The sequence below is a fragment of the Cydia splendana genome, chromosome 1 (assembly GCF_910591565.1).
Source record: "Cydia splendana chromosome 1, ilCydSple1.2, whole genome shotgun sequence".
Classification (NCBI taxonomy): Eukaryota; Metazoa; Arthropoda; class Insecta; order Lepidoptera; family Tortricidae; genus Cydia; species Cydia splendana.
The window spans coordinates 1,780,818-1,792,899 of NC_085960.1; the positions used below are offsets into that span (position 1 = coordinate 1,780,818).

General features: G+C 39.9%; 1 protein-coding gene across 1 annotated transcript; it reads left to right on the forward strand.

Moving 5' to 3' along the window:
- Window positions 1-143: 143 nt before the first annotated feature.
- Window positions 144-12,052, forward strand: LOC134806518 (solute carrier organic anion transporter family member 2B1-like). The gene is made up of 12 exons (XM_063779821.1): window positions 144-1,567; window positions 4,903-5,073; window positions 5,535-5,705; window positions 6,222-6,413; window positions 7,063-7,257; window positions 8,197-8,318; window positions 8,829-8,924; window positions 9,101-9,291; window positions 9,569-9,682; window positions 10,084-10,205; window positions 10,466-10,606; window positions 11,400-12,052. The coding sequence occupies exons 1-12, from the start codon at window positions 1,552-1,554 to the stop codon at window positions 11,543-11,545; spliced, it is 1,677 nt and encodes a 558-aa protein (XP_063635891.1). The 5' UTR covers window positions 144-1,551; the 3' UTR covers window positions 11,546-12,052.
- The last annotated feature ends 30 nt before the right edge of the window (window positions 12,053-12,082 follow it).

A 12,082-nucleotide genomic window follows, 5' to 3' on the forward strand; every position in this document is an offset into this window, starting at 1 on the left:
GCGGTTGGGTGGGTATGTTTGTACCTATAGTGTCTTCAGAAAGGGCGTAATAGGGTAGGCTATTAAAAAAATGTTAATAGTGCTTTCCTCGATTTCATGTATAATACGATCGTCCCTTAATGTCGATAATATCATAGTCCCGGTCAAATGACAGCTTCCCGGAGTACGGCTAAAAAAAACTAAGCAAACAAGTCTCAAACTCAAAGGTTGTTACAATAGAGATAAGTATATTATGTTTTATTTTTTACTAGCGACCCGCCACGGCTTCGCACGGGTTAATAAATTATACACCTAAACCTTTCTCAAGAATCACTCTATTGATAGGTGAAAACCGCATGAAAATCGTAGTTTTTGAGTTTATGATAATCGCGAACATACAAACAGACAGACGCGGCTGAGGACTTTGTTTTATAAGGTGTAGTGATCGTGCTGAGTCGTGCACATGAGTGTATGTGTAATATTAATATTATTTTTAAACTTGTCATTCATAACTTGTGAAAATGAATCTCACAGTTAGATTAAGATAAACACATGACAATAGAAATTATATATTATTGACTTCATATCTACACTTAAATGTTTAAACTTTAAGTTAAATCCACAATATAAGATCAACGATTATCTATATTTCTGTGCAGTATTTGACTGTAAATCGTTCAGTCGTTTGTTATAAATTATAATTATATTTATTTAATATGTAACATAATTTATTTTAAGTAGGCATATAAATTAAGCTTTAATGTAGGTTTTTTATGAAATCAGGATTTTTGTTTATGCACTCGGTGATAATAAAGTTTATATTATAATTAATGCCGTATTTTGATTTATAAATATCTTTTTATTGTTGCATAATCTTATCTTCTCACATACCGATCAATGTGTTGTTCAAAACTGATTTCCTCGTTTTACCTAATCGTAATCAAAATAGTTTTATATAATACAGTACTAAATAATTAATCATCAGGCTTTCTGTTAGTATGTATGTTAGATTGTATTCCATTGTTAAGGCATACAAACGTATACTTGCCTATCAATTTGTCTTATAAAACGTGTAAGCTTAAAATTAAATTAATAATTAAATTTTGTGACCAGATTCTATGATTAAATAGATTTTTTGTCGATCCAGTTTTTGGAATTTTTCAAAATGCGAAAATTGGCATAAAGGACTTAAGCACCAATAGCATCTATGGCGCTTAAGACTTTTGTGAGTTCACTGTTATAACGAACTCAACGAACTAAGTATTTTTCACTTTTCCATTTCCTAAGCTTACAGCTCATAGTGCCACTAGTATAAAAATGTCCAAAATACAAGCAAAGTTGCCGGAAACATACATTACCTTATAGTTAGTGATCGCCGCTATCTCCCGATATGGTGATAAGCTTAGATAAACTCAATTCATCGACGCAAGTCCATGGAAACGAATGTGTTTTGATCGGTGACAGTTCTCATGTGTAGTATAGAATTAGATCCTATCCACGCTAGATAATATCTAGTGTGAAATAGGAATCAGATTGTTACTAGTGAAGGGGGGAGTGTTAAATTAGGTTATAATGGCAGCCACTTCTGGTAAGTAGAACACTGTTAATATTGTTATGAACACTTTGTTTATAAGGACAGTGATATACAGTACAGCAAATACAGAACAGAAGGCCCTGGCCCCGGGGCAGAACCAAGTTAAAAGCAAAAGGTTAAGTAGGTACTTACACCCTTTGAATGACAAGAACCCGATACGTCATGCATTGTAGTGAAAATAGCGCAAAAAATGCGTTTAAGTGGTAAATTCAAATAGGGTTTGCTCCGTGTACTTAATAGTAATCGTTATGTTATGGGCAACTTGATAAGTACGGTCACTATGCCGTACAAAATAATGGCGAAGCGATATTTTTTTACTTTCGACTAATACCTATGTATTAAATATTGTGCTTGCTGCTATTGAGCATTAGGTACTCATCAGGAGCGTCCATAAAACTCGATTCATATACCACCTTACCCAATTTATAGACAATTGCGTATTTTGCCTACAACTCACGAACAGGAAGGACAACTAAATTAGCTCCGGCTTACTTACTCATTTTAATGACGCTAATACGCCTCTGGTACCTATAAACTAGTTCATGCGCAGTGGAAACAACAACGTTGGGGTCCATCACGGATTAAGGATGACGGACGTTAGACCGGGCCGTGTCCGGCCCGGAGCTTCCGGCGCATCAATTTCTATGGAAAGCATCACGTGATCGCCTGTCATGTCATTGAAAAGTAAGCTCCGGCCCGGACACGGCCCGGTATAACTTGAGTCATCCTTTAGACTGTGGATTTAGTGGAAGGCTGGATGTAGCAATAGTAACTTGAGCAATTTGTGCAAGTGCGATTAATCAGCACGATCTGGACGAATGAAACAAGTGAAAGCGCGGCTAATACAAATAACAAATCACAATAACAAATAATAATACACGGAGAGAAAAAATATTGTTCGAATTAAAAACCTGACTTCTAAAAGACGGGATTATCAAACTCTATTAATTTTTACATTTTTTTTCTAGGCGATAGTAAATAATATAATTTCAAGGAAATTTTATTAATTTTATAGTATAGGAAATACAAAACGGTTTTACTTAATCGTGAAATTAATAATCTTTACTCGGAATAACAGAGTTGTATAAATTCTATAAAACTTTCCTTGAGTTTATAAATGGTGTACTAGTTTACAGTACGTAAAGATTACTAGATAATACAATGGGATTTATTGAAATCGGTGGCTACAAATGAGTATTAATAATTATAAGTCAATTCTGATTTCTATACTTGGTAATCTTGTAATAACAAGTCCCTTTCTTATTCTTATGAGTTTTATTCTTATTTCCGTAAATAGTAAATAGCTTTAAAGATATTAGTAAAGTGTACTAATAACAAAATTCCTAAACGCACTGACCGCCCCTCCCCCCGCACGCGTACTCCGTATCCATCTTGACTCGTCCATTTTGCTTGTAACCTCATCGGCGAAAGGAAGAAATTATGTCATTGTGCCCAAAAAATTAGTTTGGTGCATGTGGTGTGTCGTTGAATGGAACTATGACTAAGTCTAAATTTAACTACGTTGAACATATAACAAAGAAACCTGTAAAATTGGGCCAGCGACTTGTAAGTAACCATAATTGCAATTTACAGATGTTGCACCCGTACCTGATCCTGATCCAAGCGCGATTGGAGCGTGCTACGCAAATTTAGATCACGTAAGAAGTGATCGTTCCTTACGGGATCTAAATATGTCTGGCATGTTTCGATAGCGTTTGAATCGCTTGGATCAGGCTCAGGTGCGGACGTATGTGTACAATGTAATTATATGGTTACTTGAAATTAAATCGCAGCTTACTGAATCCCATGAATTATTCTATAGATTTGTAATTTCTAGTAAAAATATTACTGAAAATAAGAGTGCTGCTTTATAGTTTCCAAGCAAACTGTTGTGAATTTTAGTAATGGGATTAGTAAAACCAAGAAACAAAACACTAGATAAAACTTCTCAGCTTTATAAATTCCATTACTTTTTTTTTATTATTCCTAATAAAGTTTACTTGTTTTTAGTGAACAGTATTGTGTTTCCAAAAATTTCTTTTTTGGGTTTAGTAAATACTAGTAGGATCTTAGTAAAACTGGTTTATAACCGTTAGTATAATCTACTTGTCATGGGATTCACTAAAATTTTACTAATGATTAATATTTTTTACTTGTTTCTACTAAGTTTTTCTCTCCGTGTAGAATCGTTCGCAGACGTTTCTGCTTGTTAAAAATTATAAACAACAAATCGTCCCCTGCCTGCAAAAAAAATATGATTACTCATTGGAAACTTAACTTTATTATTTTTAATTAAAATTGAATCTCCAATGATCATACATTTTGAGATGTGGCCGTATAGCAGGCAGAGAATGAAATAGCTCGCGCCTCTACAGTCTACACACTCCTCTTACATGTACAGTCGACGTCAAAGATATGTGTACACTTTTGCACCTTACTCCTTTGTAATAAGGCGAAAAGTGTAAACATATCGTTGACGTCGACTGTACCATTACTTTAAGCATCACGTGTTTGATAAAGGGATTTTAGCTAATGAATAATAATTAGACATTTATCTTTTATTATCTTTTCACAGGAGGCAATTAGCATGATATGTAGGTATATAATATACATATACGTACGAGTGTTTAATACGTAGCATTCGTTATCTTAGTGCTAAATATTTTATTAAGTAAGCATGTGACTTTCTGAAAAAGTAGGTACCCTGTTTTTATTAGAAAACAATTGTACGTCGAACATTTCCGCGAAAAAATGCAAATCATTTCATACTTCCGGCTTCGAAGCAAAATGTCATCAGCCTATTACTCCTATTAGGCTATACATAATAAATGTCTCCTACTGCTGGGTTTCCTACAGCCCACTTCTGAGCTATGTACAGCCTCTCTCTCACCTATAGGGTTTAGTTAGGCTACAATTCCAACTAGTTTTTCAATTTCAAATGTACCAACATAGACACAATTCCTTACCGATATTTTCTTGGCTGAAAAGGAACAGGTACATACGTGTCCTGGTTCCTGGTCATGTTGACCTCCCGTAGAAAATTTGAGTCTCGCGCCATTTTCTTCTGACAAAGTGGGTTTGACAGAGTATATAAGCTAATAAAATACGTACTATTTACCCTACTTGGAGGTAATCAACCGATATAGGTAATATAAGAATAAATTAATTATATTCATCGAACGTGACAAATGGCTGAAAACAGAATGGTTATTTAGCCATTTACAAACTATAAAATGAACTTCCCTTCAGTGAGTAAATAGTAGGGACTTGAAACAGATATTCAACGGTCTCGCATTAAATTTGCTCCTTAAAATTTTCCCTAATTACAGGACACCTGCAATTTAAGCTATGGCACCTACTCAGCACGTACATCCTGACGACACCGTTCTTCGGCCTGTGTCTCCAGGGCACCTTGCTGATCCTCGTGCTTCTGGACACCAATGTCACGCTGTTGCTCAAAAGAGAAGCTGCCTTAGGCCATGTGCCGGAGAATACTCATGGTAAGGCATCTGCTGAAAGTCTTGTACAGCAGGACCACGCTAAAGTGTTGTTTTCTGATCACTTTCTGCTGAAAGGGAGAAAGACAGAATTATTTCCTTGGCCCTATTAGCAACAAGATAGTAGACAGTATCTGGCAAAAGCATCTATTTAAAAACCTCTTCATTGGTGAGCCAAAGTTTCATTGACACTGCCTATAGCAGTCGGAGCAAACGAGGTCGCAGTCTAGAGCGTGCTTTGCGTCGAATCTTGAGTAAAGGATCACTCACGCTAGACCGGGCCGCGGCGTTCGACATGTCATTTTCTATGACGGCTGATCGGTGATCACGTGTTGCTTTCCATAGAAAAGAAGCTCCGGAAGCTCCGCCCCAGCCACGGCCCGGTCTAACGTGAGTCATCCTTAAAGCTCCACTTCTTACCTTTTTCTTTCAAGCTCTTTATTCCTTTTTCTATGGCATTTCAGACTGGGTGACCATCGGTGCAGGCTTAGTAGAGTTTGGTCTAGGCGCGCTCATCGCGTGGTGGGGCCAAGCCAGGAAGAACTTTGCCTTGTCTTTTTGGCTAACAGCGGTCGCTGCTTCCGGCCTGCTTGTGCTAGCCTTTCCTTTTAAAGACACTCCTGACTCCACTGTGAGTAAGTAGTTTTTCTATTGAGCAATCCCCATCTTTACCTACTGATCTGATCTTTGACATTATATATCTGCGATCAGGTTCAACTCATCTCAGAAAAAGTACCTACGTTTATGGTTTGACGGAATTAGATGCAAGTCGAAATTTGGTGAATGTGACGTCCTTAGGCTGAACATGATGGTTGTGGTGATAGTTTTTTTACATGTTGTCTTTCCGTTATAAGAAACCTGAGATTTCCTTTCCTTAGGTGTAGGTGTAGTATTCACTACACCAGCCTATACATATTCATGTATAGGCTGCGTTTGTTGATTTTAAGACATTTAAAAATCTTCTCCAGTCTAAACCATCTTTCAGCTATTCGGCATCACTTCAAACAGCTGAGGTTACCTAATCTTAATTTTCTTGAGCTGACAAACGCGCTCTAAAAATGTATACAACAAGGCTGTCAAACACTAGCACGTTTAATTAACTATTGCTTGAATAGCTAGAAAGGCGGTTCTAATCTTATTCTTCTATACAGAGCTATGTGGCGGTGAGGAAATAACATCGTACTACAAAACCATTGAAAGCCCCGAAGACGATCCCTGGATCCCTCGTGTCGCCATGCTGTGTTTGACTGCCGCCTTCTGCGTCCTCGCGCGCCTGAGTCTGTTCGCGCATGGCTTCGTTTATGTGGACGATCATGAGCCTGAGCATGGGGCGTATCGTTATGGTGAGTCAACATTTGACAAAACAACCGGCCAATTTCCACTTGATTCAATTTATTGGGGCGATATCGTTAAAATTATTAGAAAAATGGCATTGCTTTTTAAGCTTTAATTATTGCTTTATAACATCTTCCCTTTCCTTCCATCTTCATCTTTCTTTTTTACTAACCCGACCCGACCATTTAATTCACCCGACTAGGGTTACCAGATGTCAAAAAGACTTTTCTATTATGTACCTAAAAAGGTGCATTATTCAAATTTAAACAATGTATCAAGCATACATAGATATCGCTTACGATTAGCCCCCCCCCCCCTATCACCGAGCGTCTGGAAAAATATTCGCACATCAGGAATTTTGTCCGGAAATCCCAAATTTGGATCTAGTAACCCTGCACCCGACCAAAGTCTACCTAATTCTAAAACCCATAAGTTTAATCGTACAAGCCTAGTCTGTCAGTATTTATTATGTTGGTAGATTATAATGTAGGGTTGGTTGTAACGGCATGCAACAGACTAATAAAGTAGTCTATAATCAGACGTTGTTTCATTGTACATTTCCTAATACTACATGGCGCAGTCGGCAGGATTAACAAACTAACACGAAACTAAATTATTCCTTCTAGATCAATATATATATTCAATTTGGCTTCCCAGGAATACTGATCACAATCCGCCTCTCCCTGGGCCTGAACGGCGTGAACTGGCTGACCCCTTCCTCCATTCGAGACGAGTGGTGGCACGCGCATCTGTCTCTCTGTATGCTGACAATCATGTTCGCGATACTGTTTACTCTGTTCCCGAGACGCAAGATCCATAATAAGGGGGCTGACGGTGAAATGGTCAGCAAAGGTAAGATAACGGCTACATTCCAATAGCGACAGCATTACTGCTATTACGAGCACTATAGGAATATCAATTCTTTAGGGCATCGACTATCTACTTCTTAAACCTCTACCCTCCATAGCATCGACATTGATTTTGATATTCCCTGTAGCAATTTTTTGGTTATTATACTTATTATTTATACGTGGGGCAGAAATCTAGACAAAGAATTTGTCAGTTAGCTAGTGGTATGTTTACTACATGGGTTAGGTACCTACCGTAAAATGGGGTGAGTAGGGATTACGAGGGCAGTTGGGATATGAATGGGGTGAGGAGTGATGGTAGGGGGGTGAGATAGTCGAAATTAGACTTTTGTGAGACATTTTAAACTTTTTAGACGACAACGGTTTCACTCACTTGAATTTTTAGTCGCTATAGATATAGCAGAGTGAGATATAGTATTTTTAGACCAGAGTTATCACGTTGTTACGTAAATATTTTATTCCCTTGAGAAGTCAAGCTATTGTAATATTGTGTCAATTCTAGCAATTGTCCCATCTCACTCAATTCCTATCCCCCCTAACCCCGACTACGTGGTGCGTTGGATTTCCTACTATTTTGTGTTTATCGTAGAATCTATGAAATGAAACGACAGATTATCATTGAAAAACTAAAGTTCATACTATCGGAACACTTTTCAAGTATATAAATCAACGTAGGTGCCACATAATATACTCGTAAAAATAAACTTTTATTGAGGTTTGAACTTCGGATTTGTCCCAACTCACCCCATTTTACGGCACTTAAGGTGTCATTACCAATGTCCAATCATTGACTCACAAAAGAGAATGCCTAAGACCGTGTGAAGTGTAACAGGCAGAGTCGCAAAACCTTAGGCCGAACTTCTAACTAGAATAAACGTTACGATTTGTGAATAAGATCCGTGTACTTATGTACCTATTTCAGAATTTTTCTCAACACTGGGCCGCGTGCTTCGCAATAAGATAGTTGTGGTTCAGAGCATCGCGCTCGCTTTCCTCTCCGCCGCTCTGTTCGGCTTCGTACGATTTGATGACGACATTGTCGAGGTTGGTTACACATGTATCACATATATCAATAGATCATGAGGCCTTTAACATCTTGACAGGTGATTTAAGTAGCGTCTGTACGCAAGAGACAACGTTTCTATACTACAGTCAGCAGCAGAAGTTGCTAAGCGGGCTAGGTGTTCAAAATTATCTTGACGAGACTTTATTGTTAAGAGAATTCAGCTCTTAACAAAAAAGTCTCGTCAAGATAATTCTGAACACCTAGCCCGCTTAGCAACTTCTGCTGCTGACTTACGTACAGAATTCTCATTCGTTTGACAGCGGAAGACAAAATATTAGTAGGTAAATAGTAGGTATGATGGAAATACCAGGAAATAAGTACCAATATTTTTTCAGTCTTTTTACTCGCTTTTATAAACAATAGGACATAGACCATCGCTAGTGAACTTGGTATGTGTGTTCAGTTTTACATCTGAACTTTTTTGTTAAGTAGGTACCTATCGTTATTTTAAGAAAGCTAAAGTAAATCAATGTGTTTCACTGTTTCAGGCTCAATTCCACATTGAGACCAAACGACAGGATCCGCGCGCTTCGCGACAAGTAACCAACATTTTTCGAACTTTGGTCATCCTCTTTTTTGTCATGGTAAGTTTCAAAGACGTTAAAATTTTGTCGCTGCGCTGCGATCGTCGATCACTGATCAGCATTTAATCTAACGTCTTTGTGATTTGATTGATTTAGGTATGCGTGGCCCCGGCATCCCCCATCTTCTACTGTTCTCCTTTTACTATTATCAAAGTCATGAGTGTCTACGCTTCCAGATATTCCGCACCCATTTCTCGGGCCGCCGGAGCGACGGAGTGAAGGCGACGACGTCAGCGCGCGTCGGCGGTATCGTGGCGATAGCAACCGCTGTACCCTTAGTGGTGATCAGCCTACTGGGCTGCAACATTGGAGACATAGCTGGGAGCAATGCGGAGTACGGGTTGCCGGTGTGCAGTATGCAATGCGGGTATGTCCGAGAAACCGAAGGGTATTTTCAAGCTTTGGCAAGTCCTATGAGAACTACAACTACGAGTAGTCTATCCAGGCCGCGTAGCCAAGATGCCAATCGCTTACGCTCCGTAGCGATCGAAACGCAACTGTCACTGTCACACTAATATAGAAGAGTGATAGAGAGACATAATGCTTTTCGTTGTCGAAGCGATAGCGATTGTAACCTTGGCTAGGCCGGCTGTGTGTTCAAAGTCCTGTCCCAGCAATGTGTCCTAACTATATGTATTTCTCAGGTGTTCAGCCGACAGTTACGGCTTCAGTCCAGTGTGCACGATCAACACCACCACCACGTACTTCTCGCCGTGCCTCGCCGGCTGCCAAGAGGTTGAGAACCTCAACGGATTTTTGTAAGCTTATTAAGTTCTAAACCAGGCATAAATGGCATTAGGGTCACATAATATCTTTTCCCGTAAATTTTGATTAACTAGAAAAACTATACTCTGCCGGCATAATGCCCCTTAGGATGACTCACGCTAGAAGGGTCCGGGTCCGGGCCGAGGCTTCCTACACTTCGTTTTCTATGACGGCTATCACTTAATGCTTTGTATAGAAACTGAAGTGTCAGACACCTCGGCCCGGCCGTTCCCGGACCGTTCTAGCCTGAGTCAGCCTTAAAGGATTTTTCCGTTTGATTGCTTATAAACGATGCGCTTGTGAATCACTGAAGTTACAAACGACGAGTCCATAGGATAATGCGGTTTTATGTCAGCGTTCTGGTACAAAAGTAGATCTGCCTTAATCCTTGCAGACTATTCTCCGAGTGTTCGTGCGGTGGCGGGCGCGCCGCGCGCGGGGCGTGCTCTCTTTCCGACTGCGGATCTGTCTTCAATATATACCAGCTGCTGTTCGCGCTGGTACTGTCGATGGCAGGTAAGATTCAAAAGACAAACCCTTTGACCACTAAAGAAGTCAACTGACGCGCGCGCTTACAGTGCACTAAACCACTGGACCATACCAAGGTTGCGGTCCGGTGCGGCCGTCAGTGCCATTCAGTGCCGGGAATCCGCTCAGCGGGTTCTCTGTTCGTAGTCGCTTACCTCTACAAAGCGAAAACTCTTCTACGAAAATGTTGGCACTGTTGGCAGTAAATGCGTTAATTATAAGTATTAATAAAGTATCTGACGTTACAGGAGCCGCCCTCCTAATGCAGGGTATGGTAATCGTCCGCTCCGTGCTGCCTGATGACAAAGCCGTAGCCCTGGGGACTTCGTTCGCGGTCACAGCTCTCCTGTCCCACATACCTGGCTACATGCTCTACATGCTGATCAGCCGTGAGTATTGCTTCCAGTTCCTTTTCAACAGCAACATGCTTAACGCTTAGGCGGGCCTCACACGGCTGACCGTGTGCACTGGCTGCACTGATGCAGCCAGATTCAAGCAGTCGTAACTTCAGTTTCACCGTGCTGTCGGTAGTAAGGCCCGCCATAGACAGACCGCTTGAATCAGTTAGGCAGCGACAAGTGGTCCGTGTATGGCGGGCCTTAATGTGCCAACGGAGACGTTCGAGCGGCAACGACCCGCTGACAAAAGCAAGCGGCTGGCACGCTTCTCATATCCCTTGGACAATAGATGCAACAGTGGTGGCCCCGCCAAACGCTGGCTTGACCTTGAACCACGCCTCAAAGGAACGCCACGCCTATAGAGTTCAGGCGCGTCATTGTGAGCCTGGCGCGTCAGTCGACGTCTTTAGCGGTCAAAGGGCTTTAACCCCGGGCGTAAGTAGAGTCCCGCGGACGCAATATGGCGTCCGAAATCAGTGTTGGCCGAAAGTTAATGCGAATTGAAAATGTTGGCCATTAACCATTATAAATTGAACCTTAAACCGTAACGGACGATTACAGATTACGGTTCAATTTATAATGGTTAATGGCCAGCATTTTCAATTTGGATTAACTTTCGGCCAACACTGTCCGAAATATCGACACCTCAAAATTAAATTCTAAATTGAAAACCTCAAGTTCGTTTTTTTGCTGGCAAATATGACAGACTCCTGCTAATACCAGGGGGGTTAGCGTCAATTCTTTTCCCCGAGACTCATTCAATAAGTTTTTTTTTAATTTTCAGACTTAAGCTGCGCATATACAGCCAACGGAGGCTGCCTGTTCCACTTCCCGTCTCTCTGGTCCATGACACTTCTGAGCGCGGGCTTCTCTGCTGTCTCCGGAGCGCTAAGTTTGATGGCAAGTCGTTTGGCTCGATCAATATCATAGCGGAAAATAATTTTGTGGCTTAGGCCAATTTGAACTTATATTTTGACATCAAAATGCTGTTATCCTAATTATTCGCTCATGCATCTCGCTCGCGCCAATTCCCTTCTCGACCAATTTTAGGACAATAGGTATAAAAGTGGGGAATCGTAGGTAATTTTAACTATAAAACTGCCGTGGGACTCAAACATATTAAAAATAAAATTTTAATTTAGTTCCGGTTTTTTTGCTCAACTTTGTACCTAAACTATAGTTCGTTTTTTTAGCATTAGAAAGAACTTGAAAGAAGGTAAGCGATCTTGACATGTCTTTTAATTGAAAAACGCTTTTTAAAAATCAATAACTATTACTTATGAAAGCAGAAGAATATAAATGATCGTATTAGATTCATAATTGTAACATATTTGCCGTAACTTATTTTTAAAATGTGTTTTTCAATTAAAAGACACATCAAGATTGTTTACCTTATTTCTAATGCTAAAAAAAACGAACTATACGTGAATGTCTATTGTCTTGAATTGTAATTTTAAGTTTATGTTT

What these genes read in the sequence shown, in the direction of transcription:
- LOC134806518 (XM_063779821.1), top strand. An exon ending in CACTCCTGACTCCACTGTGA is followed by an intron (nt 5,706 to 6,221) that starts GTAAGTAGTTTT and finishes TCTTCTATACAG; the next exon opens with AGCTATGTGGCGGTGAGGAA. An exon ending in TTGATGACGACATTGTCGAG is followed by an intron (nt 8,319 to 8,828) that starts GTTGGTTACACA and finishes TCACTGTTTCAG; the next exon opens with GCTCAATTCCACATTGAGAC.